At 51.7% G+C, this 25,554-nt stretch overlaps 1 protein-coding gene across 1 annotated transcript in view; it reads right to left on the bottom strand.

The window, feature by feature from the left end:
- Positions 1–20,852, bottom strand: part of LOC108927775 (ephrin type-A receptor 3-like) — a 54,707-nt gene extending 33,855 nt beyond the window's left edge. Inside the window, exons 1-3 of the mRNA XM_018741315.1 lie at positions 20,675–20,852; positions 12,035–12,099; positions 8,369–9,029 (exon numbers count right to left, since the gene is read on the bottom strand). Coding sequence (XP_018596831.1) covers positions 8,369–9,029; positions 12,035–12,099; positions 20,675–20,768 — 820 coding nt within the window. The 5' untranslated portion in view covers positions 20,769–20,852. The remainder of the gene's footprint in view (positions 1–8,368; positions 9,030–12,034; positions 12,100–20,674) is intronic.
- Between the last annotated feature and the right edge of the window lie 4,702 nt (positions 20,853–25,554).

Below are 25,554 nucleotides of genomic sequence, written 5' to 3'. Positions count from 1 at the left end.
AGCCCCAAGTGGGGACAGCAGGTCTGGTGTCCAGTGTCCTCTGAGCTGTCGCTCTGTGTCTCACTGCACTCATTGTGTCTCTGCTACCGTGGATCCAGAACAAAGTATAATACTCATGGTACGTATAACACACATTAATAATTCACCGATGTTCTTGCGGGCAGCATTGCAGGAAATGGCGAGCCAAGCGTTGGACACCCCTGCCCTAGAGCAGGGCTACGCTTAACCCTTCGTCTTATTTCATTATATAATTCCTTCTTATTCTTCTACACCCTGCATTATCACTTCCAGCTGACTGTGAACTCCAGAGCTCAGAGTTAATGGGTGATCACTGCTACATCTCGACCTTTAAGTGCTGCAAAGTCAGCATGATGTTAGGTAAATATTAGCATGGGGTCATAGGCAAAGGTGGAGTGGGTTGGGTAAGTGGGGACCGCACCACCATGCCTGCCTCTCTCCTGTCTGGTAGACATGTATCGGCACATCATGGGTCCAACATGCTCCCCCCCCCCCGACTCTCGCTCTCTCACATCCCCTCCCTGCCCCTTTGGCTGTCAATCGGCCCCTGGAATAACACAAAGTTATCCACGGTCATTCATTTTCTGGCAGTGGGGGGGTGAGGCAACTGGGTGGAGGGGGTGTAATAGTAGAGGCAGCACTCCTGACCCAAGATGATTGCTTGCCAATTTCATGCATTCCAGCCAACATCATAATCGTCGAAAGGTAATTTATACCAGGTGCAGATTTTCTGGGCCAGTTTTGAAGGGTTATTTGTTTGAGAAGGAGGGGGCTGGGTGAGCAGAATATGTTGAGGGAGTGCTGACAGTGTTGAAAAACCAAAAAAAAGTTCTTCTGTTCATTTGGTCATGTTGCAGCTCATTGGCCAGAGAGTTCAAAGGCAGAGCAGGATGCCTGTGGAGAGGTAGTTCACCTACACCCCAGGTATGCGGAGTCTCCTCACGGTGCCCCTGGGGACCAGTTAAGTGGCCTACATGGGTAGGACATGAAGGAGAATTTTTCATAGCAGACCTGGCTATAACACAAGCAGCAGCCAAGTAATGAAACGTTGGCGGAGTAAAAATGTATCTACGTTGCCATCACCGCACATGACACACGTATCGGCAGCCCACGATTCTCACCGGCTTCCTGAATTCTGCGTCTCCCTGCTGATCAGGAAATTTGTTTTTGGAGGGCTGTTGCAGCAACGAGGTACTGCCTTCTGACACTCACCTCTATCTGTCTATCGTCTACCACTCGGCGGCGAAGCCTTGGTTCTCCATCCCAGATCCTGACATCACGCTCCTACTCAGAAGCGACACTCTGCACTGGAAACTCTTTGCGAGGGTGCAAAGAAGCAAGGACAAAACAGCATTTCCTCATCAATAAGCTGTCTGCCGCCCAGGGAAATACGGTAATAATTCTTCATCGATGAAACGTCTGCCGCACGGTGACGGCTACTGTAATAATTCCTTATCGAAAAGCTGCCCACTGTCCAGCGAGCCTCGGCGATAGTGCCTTATTGACAAGGTGTCCAACTCAACCCCGTTCGTGCTGACCTGAGCTGTCCGGAAGGATCAAGACAATAGTCGGTGCGGGCCATGTGTCCGACCAGAGGGCTTTGGGTGCCGCAGCTCAGGCCTGTACACTGAGAACTCATCCAGTGCCAACAGAGCTGATACACTTTCATCTGTCTAACAGTGTGTGTGTGATTCTTTTCCTCCAGAGGTGTGTGTGTTTGGCAGCGTTTGGCTGTCGGTTTATGTGTGGGTGTGCATACAAGTGGGGGGACAGCTAGCGTTCGTAATGGGTGTTTCTGGGAGGGCATTACATGTGAGTCAGCGTGGCCGTGTGTGCCGTGTGTTCGTGTACATGCCAGACAAGTTACATGACGGTACCCAGCAGGAGTGACATTAACGCAGTGAAAGATGCAAAGAGCGGCGAAAACAGAAAAAAGGTATGAATCCCTGACAGAGCAGAAATGAAAGGGTACCACTGTTGTTACAGCCGCTCTTTACAGCAACATCTCAGTCCAAACATCCAGTTACACGTCCAAGCGCACAGGTAAGGAGCAGGAGCACAGGTTTCGGTCGCCAGGCAGGTGGCCTTCCGGCGACACCTGGGGTCGTCCAGTATCCCAGCTGTGTGTGTGTGAGGTGAGCAGAGAGGAGAATTGTACACGGAGGCTCAGCGGGACCAGACTGCCAAGCCATTCCTCTTGTTACCATGAACACGGAGTTACGCTGCAGGTGAGACCAGCTCTGTGACCCCCCCCCCGGAAGGCCCTGTGCTTAGCGCTGGTGTGAGGGGTTGAGGGGTTCGCTCACACACCTGTGAGGACGACGGGCCACTAATGCCAGCGGGACACCACCCCCTCCCCCCACCCCCCGGCACCGAGGACATGTGGACATGTGGACATACTCACCGTCACCATAAGCGTCCCACTGCGGCCGGACTGACTGTTAACAGTTTCCTTCTGTGCTACAGAACCTCAGTGCGATTTAGAGCAAAAGCAGCCCAGAGTCAGTGGGAGGGCTTTGTGTCAGAGAGCCTTACCTTAGTACCGGGGTACTTTTTACCAGTGCACACAATGCGTTGCACAGCAACCCCCAGCTCCACAACAGCACTGCCTGCCTTCCTAACAGGGTCCCTTTGGATCGAAAGAGCAGCCAGTCCTTTGTTAGAGCAGCAGCGCTCAGGGACAATGGCAGGAAAAGTGTGTAATGGACATCTGGCCATTTGCTCTTTCCTGCTAGAACAAGAACCCAAGGAAATGTATTCCAGCATTACAATGAAGGTAACAGAGAGCATACGGTAAGGGGAACATCGGGAAAGACTGAGGAGTGGGGACAGCAGTCAGAGGAAATACAAGGGAAAAGACGGTAAAAAACTGCACGCACACTACGCAAGTGCTTCGAGAAGAAGGACTCTGGTTGCAGGGGCTGTTTACAGTAAACGTGTAAAACCAGAAATATCTGTAAAATGTACACAGTGTCATGTTGAAGCGCCGCACACAATCATTGCACATGTTGCGCTGTGTCCTTTTCACTGGGACCCCAGGAGGGTGTAAAGGCTCAGATGGGGTGGGGGGATCAGGGGGTCAATGGAGAACATGATGAAGAAAGCAGTCACATGATCAACAGTCCTGCAACGCCCCACAACCCCCCCCCAAGGTCAACAGCAGAAGCCTCTGGTAAGGAGCACATCTGCCCACATCTGGAAACCATTCCCACAACGAGGAAGGATCCTTCTTTGTTTCTGAGAGACACAGCAACTGCTCCTTCCATGTCTCCCTGAGCCCCCCCTTCCACACGCCCCCACACCCGTCCTCTCCCCTCCCGGGCGTGGAATCAATTAGCAGTTTCCTCTGGCTGCCTCTCAAAAACAGACCCTCTCTGCGCCACAGATGGGAATGAAACAATTAACAGGAGCAACAGAGTCCAGACGTGCGGCATCTTTGCTCAATTATGGCCATTTGCCCATTCATGTCGGTGGAAAAAACCCGAACCCACGCAAACAAAACAAAGCCCCCCGGCCTTGATTCCACCCACACGCGTTTTCCTGGGGGGGAGAGAGCAGGTAGAGCTTTGTATCTAAACTCACTTTAAAGGGACTCGTTCTGATCGTCACTGTCGTCCACCTGGGCTCAGCGCTACGTCCACACGGGCGTTACGATGAACCCACATCCACACAGCGCTTTGCACCGGCTGAGCTGCTCTACGCAGCCCAGCCCTGACCTGGATTCTGGAGACCTGGAGACGCGGAGAGCCGGAGAGCTGCCGCGTCTCGTCTGGGAGTCCGAGTCCCTCCCGATTGCGCTGCGCAGAAAATCCCGCTTAATCCTCGCTCTTGCCCCCAAAGCGGCAACGGAGGAGGCCGCTGCACGTGGGAGGCCAAGGCTGAGAAGAAGCACTTGACCTTCGGAGAGGAAGCAGGAGGGCAGTCAGGTGGCTCTTATTAAAGCTGTTTTTAAACACCATCTTTTTCAATTTCCACTCTGTGTGAAAGTGAGAAGAGGCAGAAAGACCTGGTAGGCATCGTTATTCTACTTATTATTATTATTATTATTAGTAGTAGTAGTAGTAGTAGTAATAGTAATAGTAGCAGTAATATTTTTCATTTAGTCAGTGCCTTTGGACTGCTTCTCTGATCCAGAGTAAGAAAAGGCTCAGAAGGGTTTAGCGTTACCGGTCTCGCGGTGCTCAGCCGTGGCCTTTACACCGTTACACTTGTGTATGAATAGAGACCCATGTGGTGTCAATAACAAGCAGAGCGCAGCAGGTCGACACAAATTCCTATAACAGCAGCTGCCCAAGGATGTGACCTGTTGGTTTATTGAGAAATACAGGCCTCTGTGACGGTGACTTTGGAAAAGGGAATTGTTCGCCGAAAAGCCCCCAGCTCGACGTGAGGTACCTCTCTGTGAGCTCAGATCACACACTCTGACGCCGTTATTTACCACGTCTCATAGGTCAGGAGGCATATATTGAAATGATGAGCCCTCTGCGCTAAAAGAGCACAGCGAAGGGTCTCTTCCCGTTCGACACACGCACACACACACACACACGCACACACACACGCACACACACACACATTGACCTAGAGCGCAAGAAGAAGAGTGTGAGAGACCAGAAGGATGGAGGTAGAACGACACGAAGGGTACGGATGGCAGAACTACAGCCAGCCTCCTGGAGAGGAGCAAGACGACATGCGTACTCGGAGGGAGGGTGGGGGTGGGGGTGGCGCACCAAGGACTCAGAGACAGGGAGTGAGAGATGGGGGAGGGCGGGGGGGGGGGGGGGAACGGTCAGGAGCAGCAGAGCGAGAGAAACCTCGAGAGGGAACGAGAGACGGGCATTTAGAGACCAAAATAGAGAGGGAGGAAGAAAGTGTTTCAGGGGAAGGAGACAGATGTGGGGAGGAGGAAAAAAACGGTGACACGGGGGGGGTTGTGTGACTGCTGGAGGAGGAGGAGAAAAGCGGGATGGGGGTGTAGAAGAATGCAGGAGACGAAGTGCACTGACAGGTGGGTCGACGCCTACCGAACACGAGCATCGGCACAAGTGCTTTGTGACACAAGAGGATGGCGAAGGAAATGCGATGCCAACACACAACCCAACACAACTCAACCCAACACGACACGACACGACACAACACAACCCAACAAAACTCAACACAACGCAACTCAACCCAACACGACACGACACAACCCAACAAAACTCAAAACAACGCATCTCAACACAACACAACACAGCACAACCCAACAAAGTCAACAAAACTCGACCCAACACAAGACAACACAATGCAACCCAGCACAACTCAACCCTCCCCTCAGGGATCACAAGTGAACGGTGGGACACATCACCGTCTGAGCCGCAGCAGAGTGGGGGGGCCAAGCGCAGCTGTTGTGTAAGTTCCCCCCATGTCTCCTACCGGGCTCTTTTCCTGAGCTGAGGTGAGGAGACCCACGCGGCTCGGCCCGAACCCCCTTCCGGGACAGGCACCGGTGCCATGTGACACGACAGAGTCCCTCCAAGGTCCCGAAGGACCATCGATTCAGCTGGCGCCCCACGCAGGCATTTGGGAGACCCGGGAGCCTGAAGATACGACATGAGGTCCAGCAGGTGCTTCTCATGGGCTTTGTGGACCTCAGAGTAACGGAACGGCCAGGAACCGGCTCCGCCAACAGGTGGCACAGCCACAGAACGCGTGTGTGCGTGTGTGTGGGACCACGAGATGATACCTAGAGGACCGTACTGTGAACAAGGGTAAACGTGGTCCGAGGGCTGTGGAGCCCAATCACTCAAGGAGAAGGAGAGATGGCGCGAGGAGAGCGCTACCCTCCGAAGGTGCGAAGGGGACGTTCACAGCGCCACACACTTCTTACGAAGTAAAACACTTTGCTTTCAGCCTTTTTCTCTACTCACACCCCCCCCCCCCCCCCAATTCACACTCACTCTTTGCTCAGAGGAAAACGTGATGCTGGGATGTTTTAGGCTTTTCGAAACTGAAGGTTACTTCTAACACAGAAAGGCTGCGTTTTTGGTTCCTTTTACAAAGAAATGTTATTTTCCTTCTTTGGGGAAAAATGGCACTTTTTCCGCACTTGAGCTGCTCCCTTTTTAGCTCATCAAAGCGTAACCCAAACATTACCAGGGAATACCTTCCATGAAATAAAGACACAGCCACTGCTTTGAAATGTGCTGAAGAGGCCCAGGTCTGCTGAACGCCTTCACAATTATCATCATCAACATCATCACCATTATTATGATTATTATTACTGCTATTATTCAGCGAATGCCTTTGTTTAACGTAACAGATAATGTTGGTCCAGCGCTGCAGTGGCTCTGATCTCGGCGCTACTCCCCGTTCTGCCCGCTCACACCGGAACCCGAGCCCGGCGCTGTCACATGGCGGGCAGAAACATACTGATGCTCGAAATTACGGGTGAGAGTCACTTCAGCCCGAAAAGCGAGACATATTAATGAGGTCATTAGCACCTGCCAGGAACCCACACACACACACACATACACACACACACACACACACACACTGAAATCCATTAGCACCCCAACAAGTGACAACGGAAATTACGCCGCCATCCACCTGTCTCGAGGGACTCGGTTCTTTCTTTACACCAAGGTGTTTTTTCGAGAAGCCGACACCAAATGGTAAAAGGCGTGAATGTTACCCCCCCCAAACCCCCCGGGGTACAGCAAGGAACGAGCTCATTAGGGCAATTTGTCTTCTCCTTCAGATGCCAATGCAATTAAGTGACGCGTTTATTACGTTTGTTTTATTCGTGCTTTTACCCTGTTCTTACCGCATGACACGGCCGAGCAGGAGCAGAGGCAAGTCCAAACCGCACTCACAGAACCGAATCCTCCGTTCCCTGGCTTTTTTTAAGAGGTCGACGCCCTTCCGACTGCAACACACTAGATTCACACACTCACACACACACACACACAATAGCAGTCATGTTGCTCATGCAAAGGCACGTCGTCACATTACATTCTACACATTCTCTGAACATCAACCACATGTTCATTGCTAAATAGTGCATTTATCCTTTTTCACTCTGTGTTAATCACATTTCATATCCTCAGGCACGGACTTCACCGCAACGAAATGACCAAAAATCACCAAAAAAGAAGCAGAGAAAAGCTAAGCGTGCTACCAGCAGCACATCCTACCGACACATCGCTCAAGAATTGGCGTCAGCACACCTGCACACATTGGGAGCTTGTGGGCGCTCCATCCACCGGACCCAACTGTCTGAATGAGACCACGGCGCTTCGAACCCCAAAGCAATTCCAGCAAAAAGCAAACATCGGATGTTGCCCGCAGCTTTAATTCACAGCTCTTTGCTGCATGACTCTTAGTGTCCGCTGTGCGGCTGCTGGGAAGATCTGCCACCACCCGAATTGAACTTGGTTCCATCTCAGTTCATCTTTTGGTTCAACATCCCACATAGCTGCTCAGCAACTCTGCCAGGGGACTACAGCTGCTCTCTGGGCGGAGGGCTCATGGACCCAGTGCCACAAGTGCTCTTGGGGCCAGGGCTTAGAGAAGGTAGCTGCTTAATGGGCTGCTCTTGGGGCCAGACCGAAGGTTCGGTCCCCGGCAGGAGTTCAGTTGCTGTACCCTAGAGCAAGACCCTCCACTGACCCTCCATTGCTTCAATAAAAAGTGTAAATCACAAAAGGTCTGGTGTCCAACGCAATCCAGCGACAGGCTGCGAGATACGGTGGAGAGCAGCTTTCCGGCACCGTAGATGTTTCAAATGATCACATTTAATGAAGAAGTACGAGAGTGGGCTGAGCGAGGACAGCCCACACTGCTACAGGACAGGACAAGAGAGTGTTAGATCATTAATGGGACATTAAAAATGGGGGGAAAAAAAAACAGAGTCGTTTTCTATCAACACCCGGGCAGAGCTGCCAGGGCCGAGTTCTGTAAATGAGGCAGCGGCAGCGTAAAACGAGACAGAGCTGTCAGCACGACGAGGACGTCTCTCTAACTCGGCGCCTCCCGCAATTAACTGCTCGCTGAGGAAGGCAGCGGCAGCTGCTTTCTCCTCCCTGCTTAGCTCCTGCTTTCCTTCACAAAACACACACACACACACACGCGCGCGCGCAATCAAGCCACAGCGGCAGAACGAGATGTTATTACATATATGTCCAGCACCAGGTGCTCTTTCGAAACCACGCCGAAAAACTAGCACTACTGAGTAACCAAATATCTCTCCAGCGAGGAATAAAATAATGAGAAGAAACAGAAAGCAACAGCAAAATCAATAAGAGCCGCGAGTGGCTGTCGAAGCTCGACACACGCAGCAAGAGCAGGAGAAGAAAAGAGAGCGGAGACTCACGCTGGCAGCGGCCCTCGTGCTCCTCAAAGCCGGGCCTGCAGACGCAACGGCCTATGGGCACCAGCCAGCCCCCGTCGGCGCTGCAGTACATGCGTGGGGCTTCCAGCTCCTCGGCGTCCTCCACGCAGGAGCCTCGCACCTCCACGAGGGCCGAGTCCCCGCCCGTGACCGTGTCAGGGAACCGAGCGAGGTTGAGCACAGCCATGGGGCAGCGCTTGTAGAAGACGCGCACGGAGACCAGGGCAATGCAGGCGCCCACGTCCTGGAAGGCAAGGTAGAAGCCCTTCTTGCTCAGGTTGCTGATGTCTCGTACCTCCGTGTTGAGCTTCATCACCCGGTCGCCTACGTCCACCTGCGTGAAGCTCTCGTCGGCGGCGATGGTGTCGATCTTGATGAACTGGCTCTCCCGCACGTGCCGCAAACTGGGGCTGTTGGACTCGTGGTAGTACATGTTGAAGGTCTCCTTGCAGGTGCCCGGCACACCCGGCAGACTGTTGCAGTCCCGCAGGGTGAACTTGATCTCCACGTAGACGCGGCGAGCGCCCTCGCGCGGGATGAGCCCGGTGCGCAGCCAGTTGTTCTGACTCGCCTCCATCACGTTGCACACCTGGTAGGTGCGCATCGGGGTGTTCCGCTCGTCCATCACGCTGATCTCCTCCCACTGCGGAGAAAGGGAACGGTCAGTGCCGTCGCGGTCGGCTCGTAGGGTCACAGCCGGGGAAGGTCGAGGAAGGCGCTGCTGGGGATGTCCCCAATAAACACTGTGCACGGCTCGCACTTGCGGCATTAATGATAATTGATAAAGATTTAACAACCAGCGTTGTTTTTCACGTCTTCTACGATATGCACCCCATCACCTCCGCGCGTATTCCGTACTGAAAAAGTGTCCGGGTCAGCTAACAGTGGGTTTGAATCCCACCTCCAGGTGTAGCACCCTTGAGCGAGTCGCTTACCCTAAATTACCCAGCTGCACAAATGGGTAACTGAAGTTTGTAAGTGGCTTTGGAGGAAAGTGTAAATGAGTAAGAAGTAAGCGGACACGAGACCTTCTGTTCGGAAGACGAAAAACTGCAAGGAAGAGGAGCAAGTAGAACAAAGTCGCCCACGTGACTCAGATGAAATGCAGACGTGAAAATCTAATTTGGGGTAGTAGGAAATACGGGGCTTCCCCATCAGCTCAGACTCAAATAGATCTCTTATGTCTTCATATCTGCAGAGCAATAAACACCTATCCGCTTACACATCCACCCATCACAAGGCGACTGCCTTGCGACCTTTACCTGCCACTTCTCGTAGGCGAGATGCTAACGGATCTTGACTCGTGCTCAGTGCTCAGTGCACACGCTACGGGAGAGAGGAGAGAGGAGAGAAGGCAGGTAGCACAACAGTCATGGTTGTCATGGAACTCAATGGCTCCTCTGCAAAATTACAAGCTGCAAAAGTCTGCTTGTGGCTCAGCGGGTCATCAACAGTTCCATCGAGGAGACTTGAGCACGTCACACCATTCAGTGTCTTGTGCACGAGACCCAAACCCACGACACGCCGCAGCCAAAGGTGAAGGGGTGAACTGCAGCTTAAGGGATTTGAACCCATAACCATCCATTTAAAGCTCCACAGACCTCCAGCTCTCTCTGCCGAAACAAAACATATTCTTTGGACGGCTCTGTTCTTTTCACAGCGATAGGTGAAAGAAATGGCGCTGTTAGAAAAGCAAAGTGTCAGTGTTACGGTCTGGTCTTCATCCCGAGGGCTTCCCACCCACCATACAGCCATGGGTCGACTAGCGGACTGAAGGTTACGGACGCCGGGAAAACGCGTCTGAACTGAAGTTCATCGCGTCCTTATTGGATCACCGGCATCTCTGCAGCAGAACTGAAATACCGTTGCAGGAAAACGGTTTTCAGCTCCTGGATGCCGGAACTGCTGACCTCCAGGGAAAGGGAAACTGAGCGTCCAGGGCCACACCCCCAGCAGACCACCAGTGTAGCTAAGCAATCTCAGACTGGGTGAGCCTCCAACACGTGGATCTGGACGGTTCGTATTTCGCCTGACCTGTGGATGGAGTCACTAAGGTAAACAGAGGAAACTTAAGCCAATACCAGCATCTCAAGTTCAGAGGTCAGGCAGGACAATCTCCTTGGACAATTCACAAGACAAGGAGGATGAGGAGGAGCCTCTTTCCACAGGTAACCAGGCCAATTCAGTTTTTTTTTGGCCCCCAACACTCTGTGACACAGAAGGGGATCCGGTGTTCAGTGACCACAGTAGTTCAGCTGATCAACAAACTCTTTTTCAGCGCAGTTCGAATTCTGTAATCCTCCGTTTCAACTGGAGTCTAGATATACAGTAGCTGTTGTTGTATTGTGGGTAACGTGGTGAGCTGCTGCTCCTGAGGCCTCACACAGCGTCTTGGGGTCATACATTACATTTGCATTGATTGATTTCGCTCATGCTTTTCTACAAAGCAACTTGGTGTTTTTATTTAGCCAATTATTTACCCATTTGTACATGTGGGCAGTTTTTCCCGGAGCGATTCGGGGTAAGTGCCTCGATCGAGCAATCGACAGCAAGAGGTGGAATTCAAACCTGGGTCCATCGAGTCCAAAGCGAGTGGTGACTTTAACACCTACACAACCTAGTGGCCCACATACGTCGATGCTGACAAATGACACCCGAGCGTCCTCGCCGGGGCCTCGATGTTCCCTGCTATGCCTGGTATCGCTCGTATTACCGTATCTCCGGAGACGACTATAACTCCTGGGGCCACACTGCTCCTCCTGGGGCCCGGCGCTCCGTCTTTCCCGACTCCTCCAAAAGCCAAGAGAAAGGGTAAAAGCCAGAAGCCCTAACTTCCAGAGACACCTGAAGCCTTAGGACAAACGCGCGCATGTGTGTGTGTGTGTGTGTGTGTGTGTGTGTGTTTGGGGCTGTGGAAGGAAGCCATCGGATGCAAGATTCTCTCTCTATGCCCCCGAAGCCAAGTGCACTTCTTTGTTCAGTTCACACACTGCATTATTTATGTGCTCCTTGAAAACTCTCACCCACTGGTCACCTGGGGTTTCTCTTTCAGCTAAACTGTATCGCTGGAGGCTTCGTAAGATGACAGAACCTACTGCGAAGGCAAATTTGCCTACTGTCAGTTGCTGTGCTTCCGCAGCTCTTTGGACAGGTGTGCGTCTGTGATCAGACGCCGCGTTTTGCTGACTTGGAGAAAATGTTCTATATGGGCTTTAAAAAAAGGCAGAAACACACAAGGAGGATGTCCCCGTTAATAAAAAAAAGAGCGTATGAGACTGTTTGTTGGCAACTACGTCTGGCTCTGGGGTTTACCGCGGTACGGCCTCGAACGTTACACCGCGCTTACGGGAGAATCCGTGCGAAAGATCCACAAAGACAGGAAAGCAAACGTGCGTGAGTGTGTGCGTTTAGTCCACCAAAGCGTGTGTGTGTTCCAAGCGTCTCCCCTCCGCTCGGGAACGTGTGTGAACGTGCAAAGCGAAACAAGCGATGGGTCTGAAACGCGTTGTGTATCCGCAGGTGTGAACGTTTCTCTGGTCTCTGTCGCTCTCCTCCTTCTATGGGCACGTTCACCGATACCCTCATCTCCATCGGTGCAACGACGACCATCGTCGTCTTCGTCCGAACGGCTCCGAATCCAGGACTCACCCCCTCCGCCGGATAGGCCTCCCAGCCCAGGTCCCCCAGAGCAGACATGGAGTCCAGGAGCGTCACTGCGGAGAAGGAGACAAAAACAATGAATGAAAGAAGAAATAAATGAGGTCGAAGCGTCTCTCCCCACGTCTTTCGGCCAACGAGCTGAGTGAGCGCAGTACCTTCCCCTTCCCCGAGACACCTCGCTTTATGGCATTAATTTGTCAATATTTTAAGCGGCTTCCATTAAGGGCTTTTAAAGTTTGTTATGCGCTAAAAAGCTGACGTACCACAGACTGCTGACACAGGCAATTTTTCACTTGTGCAGCAGCTCATGGATGTGCTACCTGTGCGCCGCTCCACAAACACAAAGGTCCGCAGTCTTACCGCACTTGTGGTACAAGGGCCCCCGTGCCCTTCTACAACGAGCAGCCTCGGTTTGCTCCGCTCAGGTTCCTCACCCATCCCCAGATGTCTCTGCCGAAATGCGGTTAAGGTCAACTCGGCCGACCAGGACCAAACGTAATTTATCGCGCTGACCTGGAAGCGCGTGCACGGATGTTCTTCCGAGCCTCATGTCAAGCGGCATCATCAGGAATACAGCACAGCTGAATTATTTAAAAAGGGCACGAAGGTTAGAAAGGGTCGAAAAGCCCATTCAAATTCTGCGGTCGCTTTCTTCTCCGCTTCTGGGCCGTCATTCCGGCTCCGAGCACCATTCCGACTCGGTGCGAATCAGGTTAATTTTTAATCGCAGCCCATCTGCTGACGCTTCGTTCTTCCTCGCACTCTGTCAACCCCCAACCTCCCTCCTAACGCACGGCTCCTCGGCCGACCCGACAAGGTCAGCCGTGCCTTCCTTCGGTCCGACTCGCTCAAGTTAACAGCCGGAACAAATGTCAGAACCCCCCCCAACCGCACCTATTACTGTTGTCTAAATGAAACAGCACATCGTTAGAATGTGGGAAAAAACCTGAGCGCTCGGTGGAAATCCGTGAACACGGGAATCACACGTGAAGCGTACGCGCACAGAGCCACGTTGAAGCCGACGTCCAAACCCAGAGCCCAGGAACCTACCGCTGCGCCACTGTGCCGCTCCTAGCTACGTACAGTAGGTGACTTTAAAATATGCAGCAACTGGGCACCAAATGTAGGCAAAGACACTGCTCACCAAGCGCAAGAGCAGAATGTCACGGGGACGAGGGCGGGAGACTGAGGAGTGTGCGTGGGGCCGATCGCGGGTTCGTTCACTGCGGCACAGACAAGGGGATGGTAGTCGGGGACAGGCGTGGGGGGTTCGAGGTGCGGATGTTGCTCTTGGGACGAGACGGGAATTTATGTCGATCGGGCCAGGCGGGAGATCTGATAGCAGGAAGGCAGCAAACAGGGAACGAAGGACGAAGGGCGAAGAGGGACTGGAAGGACGAGGAGGTAAGTGGGGCTCTTTGGCTTTCGCAGGAGAGGCGGTTTGACTCGATGAGGTTCCGCAACCAGGTGAACCGGGACGGCATCTTTTACACTCTGCGGCTCCGATTCAGGGCAGGTGCGGTCGTTTGGCTCGAGGGCGTGGGTGTGACGCACAAACATTCCCAACAGCGTAAAGAATTTTTCTCCGTGGAGCTTCCAGGTTCTTTCTGAGCCAGTAACACGTGAGCACACATTACCATGTTTTCTTTCATAGCACAAGGATGCTGACATCGTGTGGCCCTTATTAACATTCAGGAAGCAGGCCGAACGTGAACTGACCATCCATACAAACGATATGCGGAGCGGAGGAACAACAGTTGGGAAATGAATGAGACTGACATGGCTGTACGGGAATAGAAACCCGGCGACCTTCTCCTGAGCTCATCCTTCACGTCGATTCCCCCTTATCGATGCCATCATCTCAAACACCCTCTCCGTGTCGCTGACTTTGTCATGTTGTGTTTTCTGGCTTCAGCTGCGATAATAAATACTTTCTGCAGGGATATCGTTCGCTCGGCATGCTTCCGTTGCACTTACTCCCCGAAGGCTTGGAAAGAATCGGAGAAAGAAAAAATGTTGACTTACGGCCCACGAGCCCTTTGCCTCCGTAACCTAATCAAGGCTCCGGCCCGCTTGCCGCGACACACAAGATCAGACCACTGCGCGCTTCATCTTCACTATGATCCAAGAGCGCATTTCACCCAATTCTCTGGAGCAGAGCGCTGCTGAGACACTCCTGTATTTCATCTGCGCCCTATTATCCCATAACTGCAGCTGCCCTTAACCCAGCGTGGCCGCGTGTCCCAGTACATCGTTTTCCCACGTTTTTGGTGTGGTGAAGTCTGTTGCGGCCCTTCGGCACCCCCACAAATGCAGACCTACCACGGTCACCTTCTTCCATCACTGGAGCACACTGTACTGTGCAAGGCTGAAAGCTTGGAGCTCCAATCAAATGCATTTTCGTGAATTAATAAGCTGACGACAGTGTCTGCTGCTGCGGCACACAAACCGCGGTGAAACGGAGTAACGTCACACTGCATCGAAGCACACGTGCGCGCACGTGTTCGCTGACACACACACACACCTCGCATGCAGGTCTGTACGTACACAGTGCTCTGCTCTGCTCTGCTCCACCTGCTCTGTGCATGACGTCATAGCCGTCGAAAGCGAACGAAACCTGAGCCGTCATTCGCAATTCTCGACTCCCTGCTATCGGCACCACAAACGCCAGCGGGGAAACGCTCAAGTTCTTCTCCGTAGCATTTATCTTCTCGCTAGATCTTTGAATCCAAGGCACCTCGCATACCTTTCAGTCTCTGCACGTTTACGCAGCAAGACACCGAACTCGAGAAATTCGTGGTTACGTACCAGGCCAGGTGTGATATGAGCTTCATCCTCCCGCTAGTAAGTGCAGTGCTGTAATCTCCTGGTCCCCAGCAGCAGAACATGCGTGACCGTTTCCTCGGAAAGACCAGCCCTGTCCGAGTAGAAGCCGCGCAACTCGGGACGGAGGTGCTTCTCCGCACACGTGACGCACGCACGTGTGATCGCTGTCTTGAACGAGTGCTTTCCGACCCGCAACGTACGTCCTCCGACGAACCCCCCGCGACACCACGGGTCAGAGGCGAGGAGACGTTCACGAACGCATGGTCTCAACGGGCCTCCTGCCCGAGAGCCATTCGGAGCGCTTTGCGGTTCCACTCTTCAACAGGTCCGTTGTACAAAGCAGAGGGACGCAGAAGAGGCGCGACACAGAGTGCGGCGAAGCTGAAAGCAGGTGTGCGTAACTTGCTCCTGAGCGGGAACTTTGTGAGGGAACACAGAATGAAGGCACACAAGGAGGGAGGATACAATGTGCCTTGAGAAGCAAGCGGCGGCACCACTCACGCTCGTCACGCAAGATCGCAGAAGGTCACTGGACATTATGTACAGTACCAACCGTGTGCTTTACCGCACTCCTGCGCCACGGACCCAGTGGGATGAGTCAAAGGACGGACACTGGAAAGCAGAGAGGGCGCCAGTTAGGAACTTCAATCAAGACCAAAAGGTTTAACTGCAAAGTTTATCAACAGATGTATCATTATGACAATATTCATTATTAATGGAAAAAAGCACAAACCTGCCATATCTACAGAGCTTTCCTCTACTGTGACGACAGCAAATTCTTACTCCTACACTTCATCAAGCACAGGTAACACATACCTGCCTTATCTGAGTCACACCTTGCTTTCATCAACACTACTTGACCAGGCCGAAGATATTTCCCAACGTCTACAGGATGGGACCAACAACTCCCATGTGGCGAGACACTGCAGGTGAAGCTGAGCCCAAAACCTGCTCTCGTCCCTCTTCTTCTGTCTCATGCGCCATCACTCAGGAAGCAACGCTGGGGGCTGAAATCCCTGGATGACCCACTTCTTCCAGCACTCGGCATCATTCCTCATTGTTATTTTAGTCATGGCACGCTGGCAGTTAGGTTTCAGAGCAAAAGATGTATAATCTTGCAGGGGGGGCAGTAACACAGGCTGGAACAGCCCCGGTAATGAAAGCAATCTGGTTTACAGAGCGGTAGACGTGCAGAAAACGTCGCTCATCTTCAGGCACCGTCGTCAGGGCTGCGATGGTATTGAGATTTACGAGCAAAGGTGAAGCTGCTGCGGAACGGTCAACGCGATTACTGTTCGGAAGTCATTCTGGGAAAATTGAGAGATCGAGAACCACAGCGCCTGCTGATCACCTCACCCATTGCTCCCGTCCCGCAGATGGACCTGCCCAGAGAAAGGGCTCTGCTGCAATTAAAGACAAGGGTGACCTCTGGCCCCTGAGCACATACACAAAATTGGGTGATTTCGTCCCATCAGCTGCAACGAAGAGCCTTCTGGAACCCACACCCGTGCTAGCAGAGCAGGGATGCAAGTTTAGGGGAGGATCCTTACTCAACAGCACGGCTCACTCTGGACGTGAAAAAGGCAACATTTCAATCCATTTCGGTCCAAACCGCTGCGCCACCTGCCCACCTATAGAACCTCATTTATTCATCAGGTAGAATATTTACACAACAGCAGAGCTGAAATAAATCAATAAAATGCAAACTTTGCAGGTAGTGCTAGACCTCCTGCCTGGACCCTTGAGGTTGGGTGGGGTGGGGTGAACACCGTGGAGGAAAGAGCTCGAAAAGAACCCACCATTTAACGAAAACCAGCAGAGCGGCGAGGACTGAGCAGCTGCTGTCTGGGATTCGGTGCCTTGGGTCAGCAGCGAGGCACCAAGCGAAAGAAAGAGCGGATCGCACACACAGCTGAATCAACACGGCCTCTGCAGAGCGGTGCAGAAGAGCAATCCTCCAGCTTAAAGACAGCCGGGCGCAAGTCCTGAGCCAAGGCGGCAGCTGTCAGTCAGGAGCTCAGCACTTCTTGGTCAAAAGCCACGTAGCACCACGTGGGGTCAGAGCCACAGCAACCCAGGGCAGCTCTGAAGACCGAAGGCTTTACCTTGGACCTGAAGGTGCGCACAGCAACGCTGAGGCTGAGGCCAAACACATTTGTTCTGGAGCAGAACGAGGTCAGGAAATATTGAGCTGTACACCACAAGCGTGTCTCCTGGTGGATCTGAGGAGATTGAAAAAAGGGCCGTCCTTCCTCTGGGGGGGGTCCTGCGAGGAAGGAGACAACATGGAGGACAGCAGATTTCTCGCGGTCACCGCTACAGTCCTCGTTCAGCCTTGGCACGGTGTCCTCGGGGCTCTTCCCGACGCTCACCCTCTACCTGATCACACCGTGGTAAATAAGACCAATTGATGGAGCCTGGTTTCCTAAAAAACACAGACCAAATCAAACGGCTTTTTACATTACACTGTTGCTCCTTTTTCTTCTTCTTCTCATCATTATTATTATTATTATTCATTCAGATGATCAAACATTTTTGTAACAATTTACCTGTTAATGCAGAAGGGTAACTTTCACTGGAGCAGTTTGACAGGATAAGTACCTTGTTGAGGGGGACTTCAGGGGGACGTGTGGTTTCAATCTGGGAGTACGAACAGCTCTAACCAGTACACCGGAAGAGTACAAATCGATATTCACGGCTCCACGTTCCTGCACGAAACAGCTCACACTCAACAGCTCTTCTCAAAGGTACAATAACTGGGCACCTTCGAACAAAGCTCCCTCTTGCAGAGCAGAGCTCAGCTCCCTCACCATCATGCCAGAGTGCGTCTGAGAAGCTGCAGGTGGAAACGAAGGTCCCTTCCCAGCGATGCACAAAGAGTCGGAGCGACGGTGCAGCAAACCCTCCGAATTCCAACAAAAGGGACGTGTCAAGAAAATTACTGTCCGCTGGAGTCTACAATCAGATGCGCTGGCAGTCTGTCCAGCCGCTTGGCGCTTGCCAACGGTCGAGAGCGGACCTGTGCGCTGCAGCTGTCAAGTAAAAAAGGGCGTCACGGACACGGAGGGGCCACACCGCGGAGTATCGAGAGCTCGCGAAAGGAGCAGGATTCTCTGTGACTCGAGCCATTATCTGCGAACGAAGACCGATCTCACGGCACCGTAGTACACGGCAAAGGGCAAAGCAGGCGACAGGACAAAGGGATTCTATCTCAATGCTTTTTAGCTGAGCAGAAGAAAAGGACGTTTGATGTGAAACTCGCCTTTGGGCCGCAGCAGACCTTCTGCGTTTCATACGGTGCAAATGTCGGATGTCAAGGCCAAGAAAAAGAAATTAGCGTTCTGAACGGACTTTCAGATTTCAGGTGTCACAGATAAAGCAGCGTACAGTGAAATACAGCAGTGACTGTGCTGTACTGCCTTTAGTTGTACACAGTGCTGCTGGGACACTGGGGAGGACGCTGGGGAGGACACTGCAAGGACACTGGAGAGGACACTGGAGAGGACACTGGGGTGGACACTGGGGAGGACACTGAGGTGGACACTGAGGTGGACACTGGAGAGGACACTGGAGAGGACACTGGGGTGGACACTGGGGAGGACACTGCAAGGACACTGAGGTGGACATTGGGGAGGACACTGAGGTGGACACTGAGGTGGACACTGGGGAGGACACTGCAAGGACACTGGAGAGGACACTGGGGTGGACACTGGGGTGGACACTGGGGAGGACACTGCAAGGACACTGAGGTGAACACTGGGGAGGACACTGGAGAGGACACTGCAAGGACACTGGAGAGGACACTGGGGTGGACACCGGGGACGACACGTCCACCGCCCCGTTACTCCTATGGATTGGATCCTGTGCCGGGACGGACCGGGTTCTGCACCAACGTACAGTCGGTCGAAGTGGAGCCCAGCGACTGGTCAGATTCACAGCAGCGGCTCTGCTCACGTGCTACAGCGCTCTATGGGTCCTCGTGCCTCCGAATTAAAGGTGCCCCATGAAACCGGTGCCAAATAGCGCGACGCTGAGGAAAGCAGCCAGCGCGCCATCTGCTGGAGGAGTCGTCAGCAGCAGCGTGCGGCGCCACGCGACGCGTTTCAATCCTGAAGCCCGGTTTATAAAACGGTTTGTGCAGCGCGCGTTGCTGGCGAGGGGCGCGCGCCGCGGTTCACGCCTCGGCGAAACAAGCGGCGGGTCAATAACGACGGATCATTAACGCTTTTCGCTGCGCCTAAACGTCCCGTCAGATGGTTCACACCTGCCCCCGACCCCCCACCCCAAGACACGGCCCCGCCTCTCCTTCATGCGCGCGCGTCGCCACGAGGTCAGCCGCTCCTCTCGCGGGTCTCCTTCTTCTCCCCGACAATAGCAGATGTGAACCAAACGAGTGATTATGTGTTTTTATGGTTCATATGTGGGGAAAAGTGCGCTGAGATCCAGAAATTGACGTTGCAAAGAGCGGCGGTGGGCTGGAGCCGCAAGGTGGCGCAGCGGTTAAGGTTCTTCATCCGTTCTGCTGCAGAGGCTACAGCGCTCCTGTTAAAAAAACCCTGCTGTATGAGCGGGTAAATCGCTGTAAAGTTGAAAAGAGGGGTCAGCTGTAAGAAATACCAAGGCGCTGGGGGTTCAGATCCGCGCTGGTTAATGTAATGTAAGTTTGAGGCGAGCGCAGAAGCTGAGCTAACGGACCAGATGTGGCGAGGCAAATAATAAGAACGCTGTTAATATAATAAACGCTGTCTCTGTAATAATTATAATAATAATAATAATAGTAATGATAATTATAATAATAAATAATGCTGATGACAGTTACTTTAAGCGGCATCTTTTTTAGAGGGCAATTCCATTGTTCGTTTAAGAAAAACAAAGGAAACAATTCCACACAAATTCCAGTGTGAAAACTTTTGTCACCTCCCATTACATTTTCCTTTACTCAGCAACAATAATAACAATAATAATAATGATGATGGACGAAAGAGAAATGACACATTTCCAAAATTCACTGATCCGTTCCATTTCTGTAATGAATCGATCGTTTAAAAGCCGCGCAGCAGAACTGAGAGCGCAGATTAAAAGTGCGAAACAACTGGAGACTCAGTCGCTCATGTTTCGCTCCTGCCGCTCAGGTCTCGTCACTTTGTGTCATAAAACGTTACACGAGTTCGCGACCAATTTAAAATTGTGAACAAACACGACCGTCGAGTCGCGCCGAAGCACCAACTGATGGACCGATTCCATCCATGCTAACAAATATGTAATAATGATAATCATGTGTATATAAAAAATGTATAATTCGGTTTTAAATGTAACAAGATCCACGTCGTATGCGCCCTACTTGCAATAATTATAATATATAAAAATATATATCGCTCATCCGCTCGCACTGACTGTTTTTGCTCTTCCTCCCCGGGTGGAATTTAATAAAACTTGGCGCCCGACTGATCCAACAAGCCACAAACCCGCCTAAACATGATTTCAAACTTGGACTTTGGCTGAATTGTTGCAGTTTTATGCGGAATAAAACTCGGAACCTCGTCACTCGTCTCGTGCGTTCCTATTTAACGGCGCCGAAGAAGAAGATTTCTACCCCGCCGCGGCTCTCCGCTCCTTCCACTTCACACATGCACGTTTCATGCCATCATGGGGGCGATAGGCGCGGAGAGCGCGCGCTCGGCTCGGTGGAAGCGCGCGGGCGGAAGGTCTTTCGTAGTTCGTCCGTAAGCGGCGCGAAGGCGAGAAAGAAACGCGCCGTTCGACCGGGAGGCGGCGGACGCGTCGCGAACGAAGCCGCGTTACCTTCATTGTCCGGGTAGTTCCGCAGGGCCGAGAAGGGCGCGGGCGCGAGCGCGAGCAGCACGAGGAGGGAGGAACACATCCAGTGGACTGGCATCTTCAGGCGGCCCCGCGTGCCCGCATCCCCGTGCGCGAACTTACAGTGTCTCGAGAGCGCAGCGACGGAGAAGGGGACGGAGACGGAGCGCGAGGAAGGAGGATCCAGCGCGAGCGACGCACAGTCAATCACGGGGCGCGCAGGAGGGGGGGGGGGGGGCGACACCCCGGGAGTCGCGGCGCATCCGAGTGGCGAGGAGGAGATCGAGCGGCCGCTTTCCTCTCGTGTGCCTCAAATAGCCTCTAACCTGCGGGCTTTGCCTCCATTTTTTTGCCCTGCAGAATGAGACATATAATTCCTCCGCGACGACTTGCAAAACCTGAGGTGAATTTTGAACGTGGACGTGACGCGTTGCGTGTTTGACACGAACACTCGACTCGAACGTCGCCTCAGGCGCCACAAACGGACACAGCGAGTGAGTCGTGGAGCGTTTTACCTCGGCGCTCGATGAACTTTTTCGCACCACGTTACATCCACCTCTTCTTAATGTCTCCCCTGAAAGAGTGAAACTGTGAGCTGGTCGGAAACCACTGACAGGTGCGACCATTCGTTGGCATTGGCAATCATTGGTGCCACACTGTCCGGAGGTGAAAGAAAGGGCAGCACCGACCGGCCGCTCTTCGGGCTCCGGCGCCGCTGCTCTAGTGACCTCTTGAGCCCCTGTGACCGGAGCCCTGCTTTTCTCCAAAGCAAATTACACTGTTTTACTCATTTTTACAGTCTGGCCGTTTCCACCGGACCAATTCCGGATTAGCACGTGGAAAGTGCAAAGACGTGCCGTTCAGGTTCCCCACAGTGTGTGAGTGACAGAGAGAGAGAGTGTGTGCGTGTGTGTGTGTGTGTTCCGCTGATGTATGGATGAGTGATCCAGTGTATCTAGCAGTCTAAGTCACCACGGTGAATAAGGTATGTGGGCTCATAACACGACATAGAGTTCACTGGAAGTCGCTTTGGAGAAAAGCGTCCCCTAAATAAATGTAAATAAAATAAATGTGGATGGATGCTGCAGCAGGAGGTGCTATTCAAACCTGGGACTGTCACGTGCCTAGCTGGGGCACGAGCCCACCACAGATAAGCCAAATGCTACAGGCAGTTCAGCTTCCCTGTGGGAGGAAACCTGAGCACCTTGAGGAACCCCACACAGACTGAGCCAGATTGAAAGATTCGCCCAAATCGTCCTTGTGCTGTGAGAGGTGCAGCGCCAGTCACCGCATCACCTGTAGTGACACCGAAGAGATCTGGACGTTTCCAGTACTTGTAATGCAACAACTAAAGCTCCAGTGGGCCAAGACACCTTAACAGTGTACTGCCAAAACCACTGCACTTGATGATGGATCCAGAGTGAAAATATGTATACTTACTCAGAAACTGTAACAGCCTCCCACCCCCTACCATCCCTCATGGACCACTGGGCAGTTGCACAATTTACAGTATTATTACCCATCAGCTGTTTATGCAAATGACAACTATTTACACCATTCAGTTCCTGTTCCTGCTCCTAGGGGGCGCCAGTCAATAGCGTGGGACACTACAATCATGTGGCACTGTAGCTGAACATTCAATTTCTACGTGTGCTGCTCTGCTTTGTGCACACAGAAATAAGAGGATTTGCAGGACCGTTACGTTTCAACACTGCCCCAAGAGCGAGGAGATGTTAGCGCTCCCGACAGCTGGCCTAGCCTGCGCAAACAACGCTCGCTGTTGGAGATGCTGGCCTTGTGCAGCTTCGCTCTCGTGTCAGAGGCATCATCGTTCATCCGTGGAGATCTCCAAGTGGGTTTGGACTCCAGTCACTTAGGGCACGAAGCCATCCCTCGTCCAGCGTGTTCTACGCACCATGAGCCGCCCCCTGGAACAAATCTCTTTCTGCCTCGTGTGTTCAGGGGCTGGCAGGGGGTGGCTGCTTGAGATTAAATGTAATCCCTTCAGATGGTGTTTCAGCGTGAAGGTCAATCCAATGACGGGCAAGATTGTGGTGTGAAAACCTCTCTGGTGGACTAGAACCCAAGATGAACTTCACAGCCCACCCCATCTCGGTCTCCTGTCTCCGGTTCAGTCAGCCACTTGACACAGACGACCATCACATGTGGCCTGAGAGATAGGCTACTGGGGAATGGTGGGTATGAGCATGAAATGTGGGGCTGGAGAACATTTGAGAGCCACAGACACTAATGAACAGCGATACCCTACAAACTGACAGGCTGGTCTTGGCTGACTTTGAGTAATGAAGAGCCCACTGGAGATGGGGAAGGGCAGGGAGCCGAACGTGTAAACGAACGTCACACCCCTGGACGGGATCTGGTCTTGCCACTGGTACCCGTTTCGATTGTTATAACCCACATGTGTGAAACGGTTCAAATTGAGACTTTTTAGCTAAACAGCATCACACACATCTTCCAGGCTTCAGTCACAATTCCTTCAGCCACGCGACGCCATGGGAAACAGTTCCTATCGGTTCATCAAAAGCAAATCAGAAAGACACTGAAATGTAACAGCGTTTTGGCAGCTTTCTGATATTGGACATGTTAGATTTTATTTTTCTAGAAAGAATTATTTTCCAGGTGCAAGAAAAAATTCCTCTTTACCCCTTAAATATGTCATGAAAGTGAAGTTGGCATCACGAGACGTGTCATCGTCCTTTGACCCCTTATTAGTCCGAAACATCTGTGACAACAGGGAAGCAAATTTGACCTCAGCATCACCGTTTACCCTCAAGTCCACTAGTTAGAAATGTCACCAGCAGGGGGCAGTAATGATGTGGACAAATGTCGGAGACAGTGCTGTGGGACACCCTGCAGGTGAGGAAAGTCTCCTGGTTACAGCACCATCTGATCTTTCCCCAGGGGGACAATGATGTTTTTACACATTTACTAAATTTCACACACTGTTCCATACGCCAGCTCTCTTCCAGACACTCCGTACACAGTTTGTATTGCCTATGATTGCACTGCCCTTTGTTTCTCGAGCGGAAAGCCCTTCTTTGTGTGTGTGTGTGTGTGTGTGTGTGTGTGCTGGAAGGACCCTATGAAATGGATGAGCTCAGGAGACTGAGGGAACCTGCTGACCTCACATGTGACTCCCATTTTGCTAGTTAATATTAACCAGTTCTGCTGATCCTGTACAGCAGAGGTTTTCTGTCTTTTTCCACATGATCTCTTTCCCTCTTCAGTTCTCACTTGTGTTCTCCTTCATTGTCCTTTGTGCAGTTTTTTTAAGCCTTTTCACTTGTGGGCTTTTTGATAACATTTGGAGGTCACTGTGTTGTTTCTCCCATCCTCTGTTAATGCTGCCCGGCAGTGTTTTTATAGTCACTCCTCCTTCCTCGCACTCCTAACCCTTCTATCTTTCCCGCAGTCCTCCCATTGAATTCACCCAAAGGGCACGCCTTTCTTGATTTAAAACATCTTGATAAACAATACTTAAAACAACAAAAACCTGCCTTTGCAGCTTTGCTAAAACCTCAGATTGATGTATTACCTGCTTTTTTTTTTCTTTTTTAATAAAAAAAGTCACGTTTTTCATCCTCACAGCTATTCTCCTCACTTTTCCACACGACAGGAAAGGGATGAGCTATGGTGAGGAGATGCTGATATAATTGGATCTGTGGCTCTACTCTATGCATGAGCGCTGACACCTGATGTGAAATATTCCCTTTTCACATGTCGCTCAGTGCAAAAGTTCTGAAACGGTTTACTAAAGAAAACAGTCCCTTCATCTTGCGACAAGTACCTTGTTTTGTGTAGCTTTGGGCTCAAACCAAACGTTGTTTTCATCGCCCTCTGTTTTTGTGGTGCGATCAGTTGTACGATTATAGTAGGAATGGAAGCAAACCCCACTGTAGTGAATAAAACATCTTTGACAGAACCTGCAAGAAATCTTCAGGAAAGCCTTGAGAGATTAAACCACGAATATAAATGCACAACGCAGTTAATATTTGATGACTGTTGATACAGTCTCATAATGATTTCATTAAGAACATGGCCAGAGGAGACAATTCTTTGGCAGTTTTATGTTTTCCCTCTTCAAAAGCACAACCGTCTCCTTGAGGCAGCTGCCATTGCTTCATATTGCCATTGCCATTTAACAGTATTTTAAATTTTAAATTTAGTGCTTGTTGTCACGTAAATCTGCAGTTTTTTCTTCATTTCCTCATAAATGTGCTTTTTGTCCAATCTTATAAATATTAGTAAATATTAACTAATGTGCAACTTTCCCAAATGTTTCTGGCAGGTTGAATTTTGCGCCGTGCTGTACGTGTTTTCTCTGAAGGCAAAATGGCTAAATGAACCTTATTAAGGCAGCAGTTGTGTTGTACCAGTCTTAGTAAAGAAGGGCGTTTGCTGCACTCTGGCAGAGTGGTCCTCGGCCCCCTCAGAGCCCATCGTCTCCTTGTTATCTGAACTTTTCGAGAATCTTCGTATGACACTCGAGAGAAAGTTCAGGCAGAACGTTACAGTCATTCTAGAAGACGAAGGTGGATCTGGTAATGAATGGTCTTTGCATTTAAACTGAAACTGTCCAGCTCTCGGATGGAAAAAGAAGCTGAAGAAGGCAGAGAAAATGGAAGACATCAGAGTGGAAGGTTTGCAGGTGAGCTCCAAAGTGGATTATACCCCTTGTTTTGGGCATCAGATAATCAAATCTGCAGCATGCCTGCAACGGTGGGCAGGTCTTGCCCCTCTCCATCATGTTCTGTCTCTCCTTGCCTCCTTCCCTCTGATGAAATAAGCATCTCTCCCCCCCCATGCTGATTGCATTACCTACGATAACAGCAGTCGGTGTGATG

This window comes from Scleropages formosus, chromosome 19 (assembly GCF_900964775.1).
Source record: "Scleropages formosus chromosome 19, fSclFor1.1, whole genome shotgun sequence".
Classification (NCBI taxonomy): domain Eukaryota; kingdom Metazoa; phylum Chordata; class Actinopteri; order Osteoglossiformes; family Osteoglossidae; genus Scleropages; species Scleropages formosus.
Note: the sequence above shows the minus strand (reverse complement) of the source record. Positions and strands in the feature narration are given on the sequence as shown.